Source organism: Podarcis gaigeae (genome assembly GCF_964106915.1).
Source record: "Podarcis gaigeae genome assembly, chromosome: 18".
Lineage (NCBI taxonomy): Eukaryota > Metazoa > Chordata > Lepidosauria > Squamata > Lacertidae > Podarcis > Podarcis gaigeae.
In genome coordinates this window covers 9,715,687-9,736,902 of record NC_139696.1, presented here as the reverse complement: position 1 = coordinate 9,736,902, position 21,216 = coordinate 9,715,687, and the positions used below count along the sequence as shown (strand labels likewise).

Sequence of the window (21,216 nt, the reverse complement as noted above, 5' to 3'; positions counted from 1 at the left end):
TTAGCAGGGAATTTCTCCATTTCAGCCTCTTCCACCAGCTTCATAAGCCATTCCTCCTTGGTGGGGAATTCTCCTTCTTTCCACTTCCGTGTGTATAAAGTCCTGGCTGTTGTGGTTGCATTCAGAAAACCTAACCAACCACCGGTGCCAGTTTCTCATCTCCCTTTCCTGATCAAGGTTCTGGACCAGATCCAGGCGCTTTTGAAAGAAACTGATTTTCTGGATCCCTTTCAAGTGGACAAAGAAGCAGCCAAGCAGGCTGGGAGGTGCTGGGACTGGCCAGTCATTGGGGCTGCCTAGTCAAGTTCTCCAGGCCTGACTGCCAACTCCTGGGTCACTCTGGCATGGGACCGGGCAGCCATTTTCCCTCTGTCTTCTCTCTTAGGTTTCAGTCAGAGTCAGTCTGCCTCAGTTGTGAGCAGTGTGCAATCTCAGTCAAACTGTTGGGAACCATGGTGTTTAGGAAGAAGTTTATTCTAACTCAGGAAAGTCAATTGAAAACTCTGCATTATTCATTTATGCGTCAGTTTAGGTCTGACGTCGTTTCCAGACGGTGTTAGTTGGGGAATGTTTTTCAGGCCTGGGAACCTTGAATGTGGGGTTTCAAAGGGCTCAATCCTATCCACAGGGCACTGGCTCCCAGTGGAGTACAGGATAATAATATTATTATTATTATTATTATTATTATTATTATTATTATTAATAATAATAATAATAATAATAAAATCAGGCTGGGCTTCCCCAGCCACTCTGGGCGGCTTTGAAAAAAATATAAAAATACTGTAATGCATCAAACATTGAAAGCTTCCCTAAACAGGGCTGCCTTCAGATGTCTTCTAAAAGTCTGGTAGTTGAATAATCATATGTAGGATAAAGTTTAAGGTGCTGGTTTCAACCTTTAAAGCCCTATACGGCCAAGGACCCTCGTACCTACGGAACCGCCTCTCCTGGTATGTCCCACAGAGGACCTTACGGTCTTCAAACAAAAACATCTTGGAGGTCCCGGGCCACAGGGAGGTTAGGCTGGCCTCAACCAGAGCCAGGGCTTTTTCGGCTGCGGCCCCAATCTGGTGGAACGCTCTGTCACAAGAGACCAGGGCCCTGCAGGACTTGACATCTTTCCGCAGGGCCTGCAAGACAGAGCTGTTCCACCAGGCCTTTGGCCAAGGCACAGTCTGACCCCCTCCTTTGGTAATCCCCACAGAACTCTAGTCCAATGGTTGCCATTAATTTGATTCTGAATTGATTTTAGAATGAATTGATTTTAGAATGCTGTGTTACTTTTATTCGTAGCCGCTCTTAGCCCGGCTTCGGCTGGGGAGGGTGGGATATAAATAAAATTTTCTCCTCCTCCTCCTCCTCCTCCTCCTCCTCCTCCTCCTCCTTCTTCTTCTCTCCCCCCCCCCCCATTGTTTAACATGTACATGAAACCGCTGGGTGGATTATCTGCAGGTTTGGAGTATGTTATCAGAATTATGCTGACAACACTCCGCTCTATTTCTCCTTCACATCTGCAGGGGAGGCAGTGGAAGTGCTGGACTTCCTGGGTCTTGTCTTGGTAATGGATTTCAAGTGGGGTTTAGGCCTGGTTTTGGCACAGAAACTGCTTTGGCCGTCCAGTATGGTAACCTCTGTTGAGAGAGAGAAACATATCCCTGTTAATTCTTCTCGACTTCTCACCGGCTTTCGGTACCATTGACCATGGTATCCTTCTGGAGTGCCTCTCCGAGCGAGGGGTGGGTGGCAGCGCTTTGCGGTGGTCCCAGTCCTACTTGGATGGTCATCTCCAGACGGTGTTACTTGGGGAATGTGGGGTTCCACAGGGCTCAGTCCTATCTCCCACATTGCTTAGCATCTACATAAAACCTCTTTTAAGTCAAGGCTTGGCTAAGGTCAGCTGCTACTCTTTGGAACAGGGAGCAGAGCTTACACGATACAGAAATTAAACCATCAGACTATGGGAGATAACTTAAATTAATTTCTCAGTTTATTGATATACAAAACCTAGGAGAACGAAAGGAGATGAAGTGCACTTGTAAATGACACAGGATACAAAAGATTTCCACCCATCTTACTGTTCATGTCAACAGGACTTCCTAAAACCTAGGCTAAGAATGAACACAATCTCTTTCAGAGATGGAGAATAAACAGCATGGATGAGCAGGTGTGTTTCCTTTATGTACTTCTGGACATAGGGAACATGGACTATTTTAAGAATCAGACATCCCCTAATTTCTGGTTGTCAGGTGCTCCTTTGTGTTCAGATCAGGCCTCAGCACAATCATGTAGCACTTGGGAAGGAAGATGCAGCCCAGAAGCCCAGCACTGGAGGCCAACATAGAGAAGATCTGCACGGCCACCATGTACCTGCTGGATGTAATAAAGGTCATTAATACTAAGGAAGTCGAGGAAGGATCTCCATTCCCCTATGTCTGCAGAATTCTCACAAAAAGTGTGTGAGACTGAATTTCTGCCCTGTGTTTACTCTCTCCAGAAATACCTTCCCCCTTGGAGTCACGAACCTTCCTGGGCGGAGAAGGTCCCTTCCGCACACCGAGCACAAGCATAGCAGCAAATGGGCTTTCCTTCTAGGACCACCTTGGCATATCCAGGTCGACATATTTCTGTACACCTGGAACGAGGTACAGTCTAACCAGAAAGACAAGAAGGTGCAACAAAGAGGAACAGTTAGGAGTAACGCAATCTCTATAGCATGGTGGTGATCCCTGATAACCGGTCTTGCCAGCTCAGGATGATGGGAACTGTAGTCCAAAGACAGCTGGGGACCCAAGTTTGGGAAACCCTGATCTACCCAAAGATTTGCAGTTATGGCTCCCAATGAACCATTCAGGAAATAATCACAGCTCTACATCGATCACGTAGAGGTTGGGGAGGGTTCTGTCTGGCAGGGAATCCTGAGAGATCCCAGTTGCTGTTTCCAGCAGCCAAGAACCTCAGTAGCCTGCCATCTCCCCATTCCCTTAATGCGGTCAGTTCTCTTAAGCTGCAGAACATGATTTCAGGATTTGAATAATCTCTCACACGGTTCATTCTCGTGTTTGTGTTTGTGTGTGTCAGAGAGAGAGAGAGAGAGAGAGAGAGAGAGAAAGCGCTTTGCTGTTCAATGCCCAACTGAAAGGAGAGTTGGGTTGGGGGGGGGGTTGCCAAATCACTTTAATTGATTTTCCAAATTTCACCACATCAACCACAAATTAAGACAAATTTCATACCAGTGAGCTTACTCACAAATTAAAAGAAATATACAATAAATCAGTAATTATCATTTGTAAAATAAATTACTTTTTATCCTTCTGCGTGTATGAAAGGTCAATATCCTTTATTTGAGCATCCCAAATTCCACTCCTATCTCAGCTGCTGAAGAAAGGAGTGGTGGTTCCAGCTGTTACTGGACAGTCAACCTGACATGGTCATTCTGCAGTGGTTGTTCAAGGAACAGCACAATCAGGATCTCCTAGCCCCCCTTCCCCAATTATTCCCCCTACCTTGTTGAATTTCTTGTTCCACTCAATGGCTTCTGGGTTAATGGTGAACTTTATGCCAGCAGACGTCTCTCTCCCTATATTCCCAATTTTCACAAGGGCACGAGACTTATTGGGATAGATCGCCCAGTTCATAATATGGAAGTCTCCTGGTAGTTCCCAGTTCTCATCCAAGCACAGTCTGCCCCTGGAAGTATTCAGACACCGGATTTCTCTCAAGAAAGGGTGAAGCTGGAATGAGGAAAGCACCAGCATTAAGAAACTGGGAAGCTACAACTGGCAATTAATCAAGCCAAAATGGGGAAAACACCAGGGCCAGGTGGGCTATCAGCAAAGTACTATAAGAAATTAAAAGATTATTTGGCACAACCACTAAAAGATTTAAGATATTTACATTACGCTGATTCTGAAAAAAGATACAGATCTATTATCAGTCAAAAATTATAGGCTGATTTCTCTATTAAATAATGACTATAAGCTATTTGCAGACCTATTGGCAAACAACATGAAAGTGCTATTAATGGATTTAATTCATCAGGACCAGGCTGGTTTTTTACCAGGCCGCCAGATGAAGGATAATATAAGGAATATAATTGATATAATATCTGGAGGTTAGAAATGATAAGCAAGCAGTGTTGATTTTTATAGATGCAGAGAAGGCCTTTGACCATGTTTCATGGACTTCTACGAAGAAGACTAGAGAGATGATGAAATTCAGAGAGTCATTACAGTGGTACCTCAGGTTAAGAACTTAAATTGTTCTGGAGGTCCGTTCTTAACCTGACACTGTTCTTAACCTGAGGTACCACTTTAGCTAATAGGGCCTTCCACTGCCGCCGCACGATTTCTGTTCTCATCCTGAAGCAAAGTTCTTAACCCGAGGTACTATTTCTAGGTTGCCAGAGTCTGTAACCTGAAGCGTCTGTAACCTGAAGCATCTGTAACCCGAGGTACCACTGTACTTAGAGGAATTGACTCAATTTAGTCTGACTAACAGGCTATGATGATAGTAAATAATGTAATAACAGAAAAATTCAAAATAATGAAAGGGACAAGACAGGGATATCCCCAGTCACCATTATTATTTTAGTTTTAGAGACCCTGGCCAGAAGTAGAAGATCAGATGAAGAAATAAAAGGGATAACAAAGGTTAAAGATAAAGGGACCCCTGACTATTAGGTCCAATTCTGACCGACTCTGGAGTTGCGGCGCTCATCTTGCTTTATTGGCAGAGGGAGCCGGCGTACAGCTTCCAGGTCATGTGGCCAGCACGACTAAGCCACTTCTGGCGAACCAGAGCAGCACATGGAAACGCTGTTTACCTTCCGGCCGGAGCGGTACCTATTTATCTACTTGCACTTTGACGTGCTTTCGAACAGCTAGGTTGGCAGGAGCAGGGACCGAGCAACGGGAGCTCACCCCGTCATTGCGGGGATTTGAACCGCCGACCTTTGGTCGGCAAGTCCTAGGCTCTCTGGTTTAACCCACAGCGCCACCTGCGTCCCAACAGTAGGTTACAAAGCATATAAACTCAAGGCCTTTGCAGATGACTATGTGGTAACTGTAGAAGACCCCATGGCTAGCCAATCAAGGGTCTTGAACAGATTCTCAAGTTGGAGAAGTAGCAGGTTTTAAACTAAATAAAGGTAGAATGAAAGTATTGGTGGAAAATGTGACAGAACTGATGATTGAGAAGAAAGTTTAATATTTAGGAGTATGGATAACAGCTACAAACATAAATATTTTTAAGAATAACTATACAGGAGCTTGGAGAGAAATGAAAAAAAAAACTTAAATAAATATATATATATAATATAGAGATATCTGGAGGGTGGCAGCACGACAACAGGACTTTTCGGTGGTGGCTCCTCGCTTGGGGGATGTTCTCCAGAGAGGCTCCCTGGACACCTTTGTGACAAATCTTTAGGTGCCAGACGAGAAAGTTATTCTGTAACCAGGATTTGGGTGGATAAAACCATCTCTGGGCATTTTAATGTGCTTTTGGTTTGCTTGTTTTCTTTCTTTCGTTTGCTTTTTCTATTCTCATTTTGTATTTTTATTCTGCAAACCACCCTGTGATCTTCAGATGAAAGTTGATATATAAACAGAATAATACTAATATTATTACTACAGACCCTCCAAAGGTCAAAATGGCACCCAGTTGAGAGGTGCTGGAACTGAGTTCCAGCGAGTTCCCCCTGAAGAAAGCCCTGAGTATAAATAAACGCTTCTATTTTTTTAAAAAAAAATGACAGAAAGGGGAAAGTGCTGGGATTGGAGGAAAGTGCTGGGATTGGAGCCAGATGAAGGAGTCCCAGCCTTGTATCCCAGGCATCCTAAGCCCTTTTAAAATGTGGGGTTTTTTGGGGAGGGCTGAGGCCGTTATTGGGTTTTTGTTTTTATTTTGATTATAAATATTGTGGTTTTATATTTTGATTTTGCTCTCTGAGGCCTCCAGGCATAGGGCGGTATATAGATTCAATAAGTAAATAAATATGAAGGAATAAATGGAGAATGCTGAGAATCCTCAGTACTGTGAACGGGATACATGGTGGTGGGATCTTGTTTCCTGGAGGCTGCTAGAGACTGAGACTGGTGGAGACTGCGATGGGGAGGGTTTTCTCAAGCCCATCTCTGGCCACTTTGGGTGGGTCTGGGCTGCTTGATTCCTGCCGCTCCCTTCTGGTTCTCTCCCTGAAGGGAAGTAGCTCCTTGGTGGCTTCAAAGCCACTTCAAGTGAATTTCCACCCCATCTTTGAAAGGCTTCTCCAACAGAGGGAAGCTCTCTGGGGTTGGTGGAGGGGAGAAAGGTTGCTCTGAGCCTTAAACCTTTTGCCCTTCGACATGTTCTGGGGAAGGTGAGCTTCTGTTGCACATGGAACCAACTTGCTCCCCGTCTTTGAGCAGAAACTTCTCTACTCATAAACAAATTGTCTGCACACAAGCCAGGCTAGCATTCTAGCAGTTTTATTAATTTTTTATCAATATTTATTTATTTATTTATTTGATCTGTTTCATAAAGTCCATGCCCCACTTGATTGGGCGAATAACTCCCATCTCTAACGATGAAACTCCATTTAAGTCTCCCATTAGTATACAGTGGTACCTCTGGATGCGAACAGGATCTGTTCCAGAGCCTCGTTCGCATCCTGAAGCGAACGCAATCCACGTCTGCACGTGTGCTGGTCGCGATTCGCTGCTTCCACGCATGCGCGTGACATCATTTTGAGCGTCTGCGCACGTGCGAACGGCAAAACCCGGAAGTAATGCTCGCTTGCTTTTCTCCTTTCCTTCCTCCTCCTTTGGGCGTGGGCAGCATGAGCTAGCAGTTTTTCTACGCCATATTGCCCCTTCTTTTCAAGCCACCTTCCGGGATCGTTCCCCTCTCAGTCCTGCCTTCTCCTTCTCCTCCGCCACCGCAGACGCTGTCGTTCTCTCGCACTTCTCCTTCCCCGTCCACCCTTTGCCCGCTGTCTTCTCTGTTCCGCTCCACAATCTCCAAGGGTGACAGGCTCTAGGACTGGGGCTGGCCGTGTGGGACGCCGGCGTAGGGCCACATAGGTTTGGGTTTCTCACCCCGCTTGCCTCCGCATTCTGATCTTTCCTCTCCAGTTTAGACCACAAGGATTAAGACCTGTGCAAGGACAACAAAAAGGAAATGTCCCTTAGGGACTCGCGCGCCTCCAGGTGCTACTTCCCCTGCCACCACTGGTGGAGGAAGGTGGGGTGCGGGGGGGGGGGTATTGCCCCAAGTGTCATCTCAGGGGGGGTGGCAAAATCCCCCCGGGCGGATCGGTGCAAGTCTCCCAACTCCTCCTCACCTTGGTTCGGGGTGGACATAGCTGCGATGCTGCCGCATCCAGCGCCTGAGCCACGTGCAGAGTGGCCTCCTTTCCCCCTGCGCCCCGCTGCTGGCTCTTGTACTGGGTTGCCCCGGTGGCACTGGTGGTGCTGGTGACGGCGCTCTTCTGAAGATCTTGTGAATCCGGGAGATGATGGAACCCAGGCAATTGGGGGTCTTCGGGGGCCTCTCTTCCTCGCAGTTCTGTGAGAAAAGTAAACAATTCACCTCCAGATTCTGGGAAAATGCCACAATCATTAATCAATCAATCAATTGATTGATCAATTAAACCCCGAAGCTCTCAGGGTGGCTTTCAGCATAAAAACACAAAACATATGTATTAAAAACGAAAACGAAGTCATAAGCCAACCTCCCAATCCACAAGCATGTTGAAAAGGCCATGCATTGTTCAGTTAGCCAAAGGTTGGTTCTAGCGCAGAACTTTCCATGTTGGTGACACACTTTGGAGACATGCCTCATTTCGCAAGACAGGGATTCATTTCAACTAGCCCCTTTCCAGCCCTGGGAGGAGCACACAGTTTGGAAAGCCCCAAAAGGGGAAATGTGTGTGCGTCCTATGGGGCGAATGCAGGCTTTCGCTGAAGCCTGGAGAGCGAGAGGGGTTGGTGCGCACCGACCCCTCTCACTCTCCAGGCTTCAGGAAGCTCTGTGCAACCCTTGGGAGACCGGCGCGACTTCGTGCCAGGCTCCGGAGGGTTGCGCAGAGCTGCCTGCGCTCCCGGGCTTTGCGCAGCTCTGCTCAACCCTCTGGAGCCCGGCGCGAAGGTTTCGCAAAGCTGCCTGCATTCCGAAGCCTGGTGCGTGCTGAAGCTCTCCGCAAGTTTGGGGAGACTGGCGCGGCTCTCTAGGCTTGCGGATAGCAGGCTGTTCTGGGGGCTGGGGTCAGGGGAAGCTTGGGCTTCCCCCGCGCCTGCCCCGTGCATGGGGGGGGAAATAATTTTTTTTCTTTATTCCCCTCCCAAAAAATTAGGTGCATCCTATGGGGCAGTGCGTCCTATGGGGCCAAAAAGGGGGGCCACCTGGTGGCGCATTGGAAGATGGCCGACAATAACATCTCTCCGACCCATATGAGGTAATTAAGAGGCTGCTATGGGAAGTATGCAGTCTTCCTACCCCCCCCCCCAGGAGATGGGGGGGCTGCCTTGCCAGCGGTGTCCACAATGCACCCCCGGATTCGAGAGAAGGGGGTGCCGGTCCCTTGGCACAAGCCCTCTATGAGGTCGGCTCTTCCTGACGCCGGTTCCAATCAGCGCGTGCTGGTTTGCTTTAGCTCGGAATTATAATTGGAAACATATGATTGGAATGAAGTTAAAGCACATACATCGAGCAAAGTTCGGGAGATAAGACTGCTGATTAATAGATCTCTGTGACCGGAGTGACGGATGGATAAGTAAATCAACTGATGAACCACCATTAAGAAACTGTATGTTTGGAATGAAGGGAGGGTGAAGGAAAAAACTTTTCTTTTCTTTGCATTATGTGATATTAATAACCCTCCACCCCAGAAAGAAATAAGATTGTTGCGTTTTACTAACCACAAGCAGGAATTCAAGAACGGTGTGGAGTGGATTATAGTTAAAGAGATGATTGGTAAACAACGAGAACGGAGGAAATTTTATGACGCAGCTAAAAATGGCGTCTCGCTAAGATAGGCTTGTCTAAGAAAGACGGGGGAGGAGGATCAGGACTATTGGAATGTGAATGATGATTGGAATGTGATCTTAACCTGACAGAGCCCTCCTGATATACTTGGCAAGCCTGAGAAAATTAAAGGACAGACCGAAGATTAATTTTTTATGGAAGCGTGGAATGGCGGCTGTCCCTGAACGATATGATCTTTGGATAGTACAAAACCCACACAGAGGATGCCTGTCTCTAATCTGCTTATGAAGATTATCAGAGATCGCAAAGAAAGGAATATAGGATAACAACAAGAAGATGAAGAAAGTAATAAAGGACTATCTGGATTGAACTGGATAGAACTGTTTATTTAAAGCAGCAATATAAGTGATGTTTGGACTCATTCGGAGCTTGATGTATGGGTACCCCCAACAAAATTTAAAATTTGGCTGTATAATTTGGAACTAATGTGATTTGGATAGTGTGATGTGATTGGCCTGTTAATAAAAATTATTTTTTAAAAAAACCCAGTAATATATAATATAATATAATATAATATAATATAATATAATATAATATAATATAATATAATATAATATAATATAATATAATATAATATAATATAATATAATATAATATAATATAATATAATATAATATAATATAATATAATATAATATAATATACATTCCCCCAAATTAATATTTCCTTACTAATTAATATTAGTAATAATAATGAAATAAGTCAAGCCAGAGGCTCCTCCCAGCTTTGCCTTGCCCTGCCTAGTGGGCGTGACCACTCCCCACTAAACCCCACCCCGCCTCTCCCCGCTTTCCACTGCTGCCTTTCGTGACCCATTGCCTTCCCCAGCTCTACTCTCCCCACCTCCTTTCACAATGACTTGTCCAGATTGGCGTAGGCGGCCTGCCACTCCCGTGAGCCACTCCCATGAGAGTTCCGTCTCCCCTCTCTTCCCGCTTGCCTCGCCCGCCCTTAACCCTATTCCTAACCCTGGCCAGTGCAATAAAATTCATTGGATCCCAGTCAAGGCTTAGCTAAGGTCAGCTGCTACTCTTTGGAACAGGGAGCAGAGCTTACACAATACAGAAATTAAAATAACAGACTACGGAAGATGTCTTTAATGAATTTCTCAGTTTATTTATTTACAAAGCTTAGGAGAACGAAATGATGTGAAGTGAGCTTATGAATGATAGCGCATAAATGCGGGAAATAGAGCATAGAAAATTGAATACATAGAACTGGCATAACCAAACAGTATTGTTGAATATTAGAGCCGATATGGTTAATAGGTAGTATTGACAAAGGAAACAGACTAAAAACCTAACCCCTCTCTCCCTCCAGCTTATCTGGTTGTGAGATAAATATAAGTTCCCCAAACACAAAATTATTAAAGATAATAGTTTACAAACTAAGGGCAGTAGACCAGGACTCATTGTAGTCCTTGGCAAGGCAAGGTAGCAAAACATTTCCTCCCATCTTAGTGTTCATGTCAACAGGACTTCCTAAAACCCAGGCTAAGAATGAACACAATCTCTTTCAGAGGTGGAGAAGGAGCAACATGGATGAGTAGCTGTGTTTCCTTTATGCACTTCTGGGCATCGGGAACATGGACTATTTTAAGAATCAGATGTCCCCTTAATTCCTTGTTGTCAGGTGCTCCTTTGTGTTCAGATCAGGCCTCAGCACAATAATGTAGCACTTGGGAAGGAAGATGCAGCCCAGAAGCCCAGCACTGGAGGCCAACATAGAGAAGATCTGCACGGCCACCATGTACTTGCCCTTGGTGCTCAGGTAGGTGGGCACAAAAGACACCCAAACACTGCAGAAGACCAGCATGCTGAAGGTGATCAGCTTGGCTTCGTTGAAGGAGCCAGGCAGCTTCCTGGCTAGGAAAGCCACCGTGAAGCAGGTGGCAGCCAAGAAGCCCAGGTAGCCAAGGGCAACGTAGAACATGGCCACGGACCCTTCGTTGCATTGCAGGATGATCTCTTCCACCTGGGAGCGCATGTCGGGCTCTGGGAATGGGGGAGAAGAGCCCAGCCAGATGGTGCAGATGAGAACTTGCCCCCCAGAACAGGAGATGACAATGGAGTTGGCCAGACTCTTGCCCAGCCATCTCCTCACCCTGTTCCCGGGCTTTGTGGCCAGGAAGGCCAGCACCACCGTGATGGTCTTTGCCAAGAGAGAAGAAACAGCAACTGAGAAGATGATGCTGAAGGCCGTTTGTCGGAGAAGGCAGGTCTCTTTCCTTGGGCGCCCGATGAAGAGGAAGGAGGACCAAAAGGAAAGCAGGAGGGAGACGAGCAGGATGTAGGAGAGGTCCCGGTTGTTGGCTTTGACTATGGGAGTTTCTTTGTATTTAATGAAGATTCCCAACACAATGCCTGCTGTTAAGGACAAGAAGAGGGCAATGGAAGCTAACACCATTCCCAAATATTCTCCATAAGTCAGGAAGGTGGTAATCTTGGGGGCACATTGATCTCTGTCCTTGTTTGAATGGTGATATTCTGAGCATTTGGTGCAATGTTCTGCATCTGGGGAAGGGAAAAAGAATGGCTGCAGCATCACTTACACCCCTAATGATCTGTGCTTATTACGTTTTGAAGAAATCCTAGAGATTTCTTCCTTATGATCATTCCTTTCAACTCTCTTCCAGGATGTAATGAATGGGATTAATCCTAAAGAAGTTGAGGAAGGAGCCACATTCCACAATATCTGCAGAATTTTCACAAAAAGTGTGTGAGACTGGATTACTGCCCTGTGTTTACTCTCACTAGGAATACCTTCCCCCTTGGAGTCACCCACCTTCCTGGGCGGAGAAGGTCCCTTCCGCACACCGAGCACAAGCATAGCAGCAAATGGGCTTTCCTTCTAGAACCACCTTGGCATATCCAGGTCGACATTTTTCTGTACACCTGGAACGAGGTACGGCCTAACCAGAAAGACAAGAAGGTGCAAGAAAGAGGAAGAGTTAGGAGTATTTGTGGGTATGTAATTCACTCATAGAGTGAATTCAAACGGATCTCTGGAATGTAGCCTTTGACCCCTTCATCAGGGTCCTTTCAACCCCCCACTGACCATTGGGGTGACCAGAATATCTTGTTCTTCATAATTAGTTCAGGACAACTGAGGTTTGCGCCACAGAACTCTGATTCCTCTTCTCCGTTTACCTGCTTCCCTGCTTAAAAAATCTTCAAAGAAAATGGCAATCGAGTCTGAAATGTGATGTCCCCAAAGTTCAGGATTCGGATAATCTCTCAATCACTAATTAAGACAAATTTAATATGACTTTTCCAAACAATGGTTTCCCTCACTCTGTTCTTGAGGCAAGCAAGGTTTCCTCTGGTCGCTGATCTATTTCCCTAGTTATTTCTAGTGCATATGCCATTCCTTAACATTAACCTTATATTACAATAGGGCTTGTTTGTTTATAACTTCTCATCCTTCACCAACAGCTGTGCACTTCTCAATTCCTGCACATACAATAGTTTAACATTTGCAACATCTACAAGTGAGCTTACTCCACAAATTTAAAAAATCCACAATAAATCAGTAATTATCATTTCTAAAATGAATTGCTTTCCATCCTTCTGCATGTATGAAAACCCAATAGTTCACTTTTACTAGGTGTTTTCTTTTTTCTTCTTATCTGCATAGTCCATTCGGTTAAAGATTCTGTCCAGAATTCTTAAATTCTCAGTCTGGCTCGGAAATAGATAGTGTGTTTCTAAGGACCTCTGGGCTCTATCTTTTCTCTGAGCACCCCAAATTCCCCTCCTATCTCAGCTGCTGTGGAAAGGAGTGGCCGTTGCAGCTGTTATTGGACGGTCAAGACACCATTGGTCAACCTGATATGGTCATTTTTCAGGGGTTGTTTAAGGAAAAACATGATAAGGATCTCCTCGCCTTCTCCCTCTGTGATTCCTCCTACCTTATTGAATTTCTTGGGCCACTCAATGGCTTCTGGGTTAATGGTGAACTTTATGCCAGCAGACGTCTCTCTCCTTATATTCCCAATTTTCACAACGTCACAAGACTCATTGGGAGACATCGCCCAGTTCATAATATCGAAGTCCGCTGGCAGCTCCCAGTTCTCATCCAAGCACAGCCTGCCTCTGGAAGTATTCAGACACCGGATTTCTCTTAAGAAAGGGTGAAGCTGGAATGACAAGGGAAAGCACCAGCACTGAGAAACCTGGAAGCCAAGATGGATATCTCAGTCCTACTCACTTCAACCTCTTCTGATTTGGGGCTGCGTGTATCTCATGTAGACTGGAATTCCTATTCAGCCATTTCTATTGCTACAGACCCTACAAGGGCCCCACTTTTCCAGGGATGTCCCCGATTCTTTATGTTGGGAGCTTCCCAGAGTGCTGAGGCAATCCAAAAAGATGTGTGTTGTATAAAGAGTGATATTTTTCTAGAAAAGAAGGTGCCAGAACTCACCACGAACACCTCCCTCTGAGAATGGCAATGGCACCCACCCTGCAAGTGCCCCAATTTTCCAGGGATGTCCCTGAATTAGAGACAGCTTTTCATTTGATCCCAGAATGTCCCACGTTCCCTTTTTCGCTTTGGAAAAGTGGGACATTCTGGGATCAAATAAAAAAGAGCAAAAGGTGAAATTGATAGTGAACAACACTTTGACTGATAAGTTTGATATAACTAAAGACACAAACGGGTGCCTGTTGTCACCATTGCTATTTACCACAGTCCTGGAGGTATTAAGTAAGAATTTGAGAGAATTGTCAGAAGTGAGAGGGATAAAGATTGGAATAAAGGAGTATAAATTAAAAGCCTTTGCAGATGATTAGGTCTTAACATTGGATGATCCACACACTAGCGTACAAGAAGCACTGGTGAAAATTAATGAATTTGGGCAAGTAGCAGGATTTAAGCTCAATAAAGGTAAAACTAAAATGTTAGTGAAGAATATGGTCAAGGAAGAGATAGATGAATTGCAATGTAGATCAGAAATTATGGTTGTAAAAGGAAGTGAAATATCTTGGAATTTGGTTAACACCAAAAAATATTAATTTGTTTAATGACAATTATGAATCCACATGAAAGGAAATCAAGAGGGACTTGGAAATATGAAGCAGATTAAAGTTGTCATTTTCTGGTAGAATATCAGTGGTATAAATGAATGTATTACCCAAGATGTTATTCCTGTTTCAAACAATTCCAGTGTTCAAAGGACAGGTCAATTTAAAGAGTGGCAAAAAGTAGTATTGAAATTCATCTGGCAGGGGGAAAAAACTAGGATAAAATTTAAATTGTTAACAGATAAAAAAGAAAGAGGTGGATTCGCCATGCCAGATTTGAAACTCTATTATGAGGCGTCCTGTCTCTGTTGGTTAAAGGAATGGATAACGATGGAGAATACAGATATTTTGGATCTGGAAGGTTCTGATAACAGATTTGGGTGGCATTCTTATCTTTGGTATGACAAAGTGAAAGTTCATAGAGGTTTCCTGAACCATGTGATTAGAAGGTCAATCTATGAAGTGTGGGAAAGAAATAAAAACCTATTGGAAAGGAAAACACCATGGTGGATTTCACCTATTGAGGTACTGACGGTAAAAAAATTAAATAAGGAGGGAAGATGGGCCACATATAAAGGCACTTTGATGGAAACCGAGAAAGGTTTTAAACTTAAACCATATGATCAAATTGAAAGTTTTCCTACAAGGTGGCTGCAAAATCATCAAGTTAATGACATATTCAGTATGGATAAGAGGATGGTTGGCTTTGAAAACAAAAAATCAAGATTTCAAAATGAGCTGTTGGAAAGCAACAGTAAACTATTATCTAAGATGTATAATTTGCTGTTAGAATGCTTTACAAAAGATGAGGAAGTAATAAAAGAAGTGGTGATAAAATGGGCACTAGACTATGGGCATAATATTAAATTGTGGAATGAAAATTTGAAATTCACAGCTTGTATGGCATTAAAAGAAAATGTAATGAAGGTGATGTACAGATGGTGTTTGACACCAGCAAAGTTAGCTAAAATGTATAAAATGAGAGATAAATCATGCTGGAAATGTAAAGAATCAGACGGAGACTTTTATCATATGTGGTAGACACGTGACAAAGTAAAAATGTTTTGGGAATTGATCTATAATGAATTTAAAAAGATGTTCAGATATAGGTAAAGGTAAAGGTACCCCTGCCCGTACGGGCCAGTCTTGACAGACTCTGGGGTTGTGCGCCCATCTCACTTAAGAGGCCAGGGGCCAGCGCTGTCCGGAGACACTTCCGGGTCACGTGGCCAGCGTGACATCGCTGCTCTGGCGAGCCAGAGCCGCACACGGAAACGCCGTTTACCTTCCCGCTGGTAAGCGGTCCCTATTTATCTACTTGCACCCGGAGGTGCTTTCGAACTGCTAGGTTGGCAGGCGCTGGGACCGAGCAGCGGGAGCGCACCACGCCGCAGGGATTCGAACTGCCGACCTTTCGATCGGCAAGTCCTAGGCGCTGAGGCTTTAACCCACAGCGCCACCTGCGTCCCTTGTTCAGATATATCTTTCCCCAAAAACTGGAAGCATTTTTGCTAGGTTTCATGGGAGAGGAAATTGCGAAGATAGATCAAAGACTATTTATGTACGCCACAGTTGCAGCGAGAACTTTACTGGCCCAAAAATGAAAGTTACAGGAAGTACCTACGATTGCGGAGTGGCAGGCAAAGATGATGGACTTCGCAGAACTGGCCAGACTAACCTGCAGGATTTGAGATCAAAATTTTCAAAGGGATTGGTGTAAATTTATTGTGTATTTGAATAATAACTAAAAATGTGAAGACACTAGCAGGATTGAAATAAATCCTACAATGTGGACAATGGAAGTCAAAGAACTAAATTGCGAGACAGGACTTGAAAGCGGAAAACCTGCTGAAGGGAAGTCATATGCTCAGCAGAGCAAAAAGTTTCTGTGTTTGTTACTGTATTGCTGAAAATATTGTTTAAGGAACAAAATAATAATAAAAAATAGATATATATATATATATATTTTAAAAAAAGAATGTCCCACCTTTCCTTAGAATGTCCCTATTTCCATCGGAGAAATGTTGGAGGATGTGGAGTTATACAACCCACAATCCATCCAATATTATATTGGGATTTTTTTTAATGTTTATTTTTTTTAGTATGTTTTTCTTTATGTTGGGAGCTGCCCAGAGTGCTGAGGCAACCCAAAAGGATGTGTGGGGTATAAGCAGTGCTATTTTTCTAGAAAAGAAGGCGCCAGAACTCACCAAGAACAACTCCCTCTGAAAATGGCAATGGCACCCACCTGAGATGTGCCAAAACTGAGTTCCAGCAAGTTCCTCCTGAAAAAAAGCCCTGGGTATCGACAGTAAAATTATCATTATGGAATGAGATGTCCCTATTTTCAACAGAGAAATGTTGGGCGGTCTGCTACTATTACTAATACTAACTATGATATTTTGCAGGTCTATCCCCAGTCAATATCACAAGATCAGCATCTGTGTGGACTGCAGTTTGCAAAAGGGGGAAGGAAATACCTGCCAGGGCTGTAGCCTTTGGGGTCCCCATTGCTCTCCTTCCTCCACCATCAGCCTCCTCTGGGATCTCAATGAAAGCGAAGCATGCAAGGCCTGAGCCACAGCTTGAACAGTGATGTAAGTGCCATAGCTGTCGTGAGACAGGATTGTCTTATAAGCCGTTTGGGGCAACATCTCCAGTTTCTCCTCATCTCTGCATCTTATCCTGCCTTTCACAGACAACAGATGCTTTGAATACAAACACTGAAACACTGAATCAAAAAAATCCTTATTTTTGCCACCTTTGCTCCTCCTTATTCTGGTCTGAATTGCAAAGGACAGAGAACCATGGAGGTGCTGGAATAAATTTGGAGGGAGGGAAAAGCTCATTCTGATTTCTTGCGAAGCTGTTGTGATCCAGACTTTCGGCCCTATATCCTTCTCATATGCTTCGATTATTGCCAGGAGTAGAATGATACCCAATGCATTGGTTATATAGGAAACAAATACCCCAACTTGTCTCCATAGGAAAAAAGGTTCCCCAGGCCTGATGAATTGATTTAGATCATTTTCTGGTACACTTTTAGATAAAGCAATGCAGATCCCTTTGCTGAGCATAAGAGGTTTCACAGCGCTCACAAATCTTTCTCCACTGTCATTGTCTGGAGTGCAGAGGCCAATCCACGTCCATCCAAAATACAGGAGCAATTCAACAATCCCCTGGTACTGACTTTCCTCTTTGGGAGTCATCCGGTAGACAAAAGGGAACAGGGTTTTACCTTCGAGAACCTGGACAGTGAAGCCATGACTGATCTAGCAAAGAAAGCAAAAGATCAGCAATTTATTTTACTTTCAGAATAACATATATTTAATCATATGAAATGACTGATATCTAAATCTCTGCTGGCTAAGGCTGATGGGAGTTTTAGTCTGAAACATCTGGAGATCTTAAGTGGTGAAGGGTCAGTTTTTAAAAAAGGATGTTGGATCTATAGCTCAGAATTTTTTCCATTTTTAAAAATATTTCAACTTGACCCCTCCGAAGAGAAAGTAGAATCTTATGCAGTTGAAATCCTCTGTGCTTCCATGCTCTCCCACTACTTACCTGTGGGATTTTGTAGATGCCTGACAATGCTGAAATCACTCTTGAGATGACAGTATTGCCTCTTTCAAGAACAGCCAGCAGGGGATTCTGTTCTCCACAGTGATAATTGGGAATATTGCATCCACTGCCTGCAAGCAGCTCTAGCATGGCGTCCGAAGTCATCCTTGCATCGAAATAGTTCTCATAGATGTTGTAGCCCAGGGTGATGTTGGGTAAGAGCCTGAGATCCTGGTTGATCTCTTGGATGGTGAGCAGGAAAGACAACATGTACCACAAGATCCTCTGTGTCTCCCTGCAATAAATGAATCCTTTAAAAAGAGTGAATGTGGGTGGGGATATTATATGATCCACAAAGATTAGTATTTATTTATCCTATTGCATTAATATCAAACCTTTTGCTTTCTAGCATAGAACAAAAATTTGGAAATCTCTGCTCCATGACCGGAGCTTTGATGCACACAGAGCTGTTGAGCAGTGGAACAGACTCCCTCCGAAGGTGACCATGTGTCATGGATGCTTCAGGTGAGATTCCGCTGGGTTCCTTCCATCTCTACAACTCTATGATTCTTTTCTACTGTGATTCTATGAGTAAGAAATGAAGACACCCCTCAAAATGTGTGCTATACTGGGAAGTTGCTGCAAGGGCTGCTTTTGCTGCAGTGGTCTTTGGCTTCCTCCAAGGGGCTAGACTATAGGTAGGTAAGAGACAATTTTATTGAAGGAGGAGAAACACCAAATACCTTAGTCCTCTTTTAGTTACAAATGAGGACTTGTGGCTTGCAGGTTTGAGTGTGTGTTAAAATTCTGGATCAGCCACTACACCAATGAAGACAACCCCTGGTCTGTATTATTCCATATAATCATTTTATTTGAAGCACATCATTCCTGCTCTTCACCCATAAAAATCTAACCATTTTCAAGAGTTACTTAAGACATTTCTAATTTTTTTTAATCAGCCACTAAACGTCACGCAGAGGGTCTTAAAACTAAGATTCCTTAACGACCTGACTCCATGAAAAGGAAGTCTCCTTATTCATATTATTTATCCTTTCAATTAAAGCACATCTTTCCTGCTCTTCAGCCACCAAACGTCACCCAGAGGATCTTAAAATTCCATTTGTAAAACTGTAACATGGAATAATATTGAATAAAGCCTTTGAGCCTTAGAAACTGCCTAAGTTTCATGGCATCCTGCGTTTGGGGAAATTCAGTGCATCCTTTTGAACCCTGACCAGATTCACTGGCATCCTTGCATTCTTCTAAAAGCAACACAGAAGCACACTGAGGAGAGTATTTTACTAAGGAAGACCCAGAGAACATGGAAATAGGAGGGGTTTGTGTGGAATCTAATACTAGACCCCCCCCAGCTCCCATCACCCCCAGCCAGCAAGACTGATGGTCAGGGCAGGGTAGTCCTCCAACATCAGCCCTTGACTCCCCAGCCCTGAGAAAGGGGCTATTTCCTTGATATATAGGAACCACTAGAAGGACTGGAGGACCGTGAAAGCATCTGCATATGAGTACATACACTTCACTCTTTGCCAAGGGTGTCTGAGAAAAGACATACGGAGTTTCCTCATAAAAGCGTTTTGGAGAGATGATCCCACTGATGAGAAAGTGTCCAGGCCGGTAGTAATTGCGAGCATCCGTTTCATCCCTGACCAGATTCAAGGGGCATTTCGCCTTGTGGTTCCCACAGACTCCAAAGGGCATCATGAGCAGCAGAAGCTGCAACAGAAGGAGCAGGGATCTCATTCTGGCTCTGCCTCCTCCCCTAATCTTGCAAATGGCTCCTCTTACTTGCCAAGGAGCTAAAGCAGAAGAACCCAAAGAGCAACATGAATGGGCTTTGCCAATCTGGGTGGTTTTCAACTCTACCTTCAGGGCTAGGAAGCAGAAGGCAGGCACACCCCTCTTTTGCCAGCTCTACAGCTTGACTCAGTCTGTCTCCAACTCAGGAAATATTCTCTGCACCAACTTTTTCTTTCCCAGACACAGCGCAATTAATATTGTCATGTTGCTTTCTGAGGCTCATGCAATCTCCAGAAATATCTCCTGAACTTTTCGAAGATGAGATGACTATAATTTTGATTATTCCAAGTGGAATAAGTTTAATCACACTAACTTTCTGGAGTCTTGAATGGCTCAGGCAGCAGGTGCAGAGCTGGAGAAAAACATGATGATGAAAAGTCAAAAGGTGTTTTGGGAATTGGAAGTTTGGCCTGAACTTTGCTCACAAGCACCAAAGAAGGAGCTGGATCCGACCATGGACTCTCCTTCCTTGGAGGTTTTTAAGCAGAGGTTGGATGGCTATCTGTTAGTGACGCTTTAGAGAGCCAGAGTGGTGTAGTGGTTAAGAGTGGTGGACTCGTAATCTGGTGAACCGGGTTCACTTCCCGCTCCTCCACCTGCAGCTGGTGGGTGACCTTAGGATAGTCACACTTCTGTGAAGTCTCTCAGCCTCACTCACCTCCCAGAGTGTTTGTGGTGGGGAAGGAAGGAAACGGAGATTGTTAGCCCGTTGAGACTCCTTAGGGTAGTTATAAAGCGGGATATGAAATCCAAACTCTTCTTCTTCTTCTAGTTGGCCACTTTGGGTGGATTTCATTCCTGCCGATCCCTTCTGGTTCTCCCCCTGAAGGGAAGTAGCGTGTTGGTGGTTTTGAAGCAATTTCAAGTGAATTTCCACCCCCTCTTTGAAAGGCTTCTCCAACAGAGGGAAGCTCTCTGGGGTTGGATGAGGGGAGAAAGGTTGTCCTGAGCCTTAGACGCCCCTTCCCCTTTGACATGTTCTGAGGAAGGTGAGCTTCTGTTGCACATGGAGCCAACTTCCTCCTCGTCTTTGAGCAGAAACATCTCTACTCATAAACAAATTGTGCAGAAGCCAGGCTAGCATTCTAGCAGCTTTATTATTCTTTATGAATTTATTTATTAATATTTATTTACTTTCTTACTTAATTATTTAATCTTTCATAAAATCCATGCACTATTTTGGCCAATCACCACTAGAGCGCTTTACGTCAGGATAAGTCAGGATGATCATAACAAAGTTTACAGTCTTACTTTAGAACATTCCAAAAGTTAAAATAATAATAAACAGAATCAAATTACCTCAACTTCCTAAGAATCTGGGTGGATGCTTTCTTTATTACATTTTTTAAAAAAAACTTAAAAAATTATTAAGTCTCCACAGATATTCCAATCACTTGTCTTCGTATAAAGTTTAAACAAACAAACAAAAACCCCACACAGTTTCTTCTTGACTCCCCACCCTCCCTTCTCTATGTTTGTTTTTATTACTTCTTTTTATCAGATGTTTTAAAAAACATGTTTTTATTATCAAAGCCCCAAAGTCGTATTTCAGTAATCCGCTGCTTATATTTCAAATCCTGCCTTTGACTTCATGTATGGATGATAGTTTGACAAATAAGATATCAATGGTCTCCATTCTTCCTGAAAAGATTCATCCTCATGTCCTCTTAGTTTAGCAGGTAATTTCACCATTTCAGCATATTCCCCCAGTTTCATAAGCCAATCCTCCCTCTCTCCACTTCTGTGCATATAAAGTTCTAGCTACTGTGGTTGCATACATGAATAACCCAGTC

The 21,216-nt window shown here is 44.0% G+C and overlaps 3 protein-coding genes across 12 annotated transcripts in view; 1 reads left to right on the top strand and 2 right to left on the bottom strand.

The window, feature by feature from the left end:
- Window positions 1–21,216, top strand: part of LOC310835566 (vomeronasal type-2 receptor 26-like) — a 76,273-nt gene that overhangs the window by 20,435 nt on the left and 34,622 nt on the right. For 7 of the 9 annotated variants that reach the window (XM_083720297.1, XM_083720304.1, XM_083720294.1 and 4 more), the window contains one exon: window positions 18,018–18,133. In XM_083720297.1, coding sequence (XP_083576423.1) covers window positions 18,018–18,133 — 116 coding nt within the window. Of the gene's footprint in view, window positions 1–16,535; window positions 16,645–18,017; window positions 18,134–21,216 lie in introns of those variants that run through there. The other 2 variants (XM_083720300.1, XM_083720295.1) reach the window with 2 other exon arrangements.
- LOC310835571 (vomeronasal type-2 receptor 26-like) lies at window positions 1,966–19,438 on the bottom strand. 2 transcript variants are annotated; one of them, XR_014559707.1, is made up of 7 exons: window positions 19,140–19,438; window positions 17,612–17,903; window positions 16,528–17,319; window positions 12,934–13,161; window positions 11,808–11,934; window positions 10,502–11,536; window positions 1,966–2,092 (listed from the first exon to the last, which is right to left on the bottom strand). XR_014559707.1 is itself a non-coding variant. In XM_083720314.1 (6 exons), the coding sequence occupies exons 1-6, from the start codon at window positions 19,364–19,366 to the stop codon at window positions 10,638–10,640; spliced, it is 2,565 nt and encodes an 854-aa protein (XP_083576440.1). In that variant the 5' UTR covers window positions 19,367–19,438; the 3' UTR covers window positions 10,119–10,637. The 2 variants fall into 2 exon arrangements, 1 of the variants encoding a protein (XP_083576440.1); XM_083720314.1 differs by lacking the exon at window positions 1,966–2,092 and having other exon boundaries at window positions 10,119–11,536.
- LOC310835574 (vomeronasal type-2 receptor 26-like) overlaps window positions 3,504–21,216 on the bottom strand; it is a 31,072-nt gene continuing 13,359 nt past the window's right edge. The window contains exon 3 of the mRNA XM_083720322.1: window positions 3,504–3,776. Coding sequence (XP_083576448.1) covers window positions 3,771–3,776 — 6 coding nt within the window. The 3' untranslated portion in view covers window positions 3,504–3,770. The remainder of the gene's footprint in view (window positions 3,777–21,216) is intronic.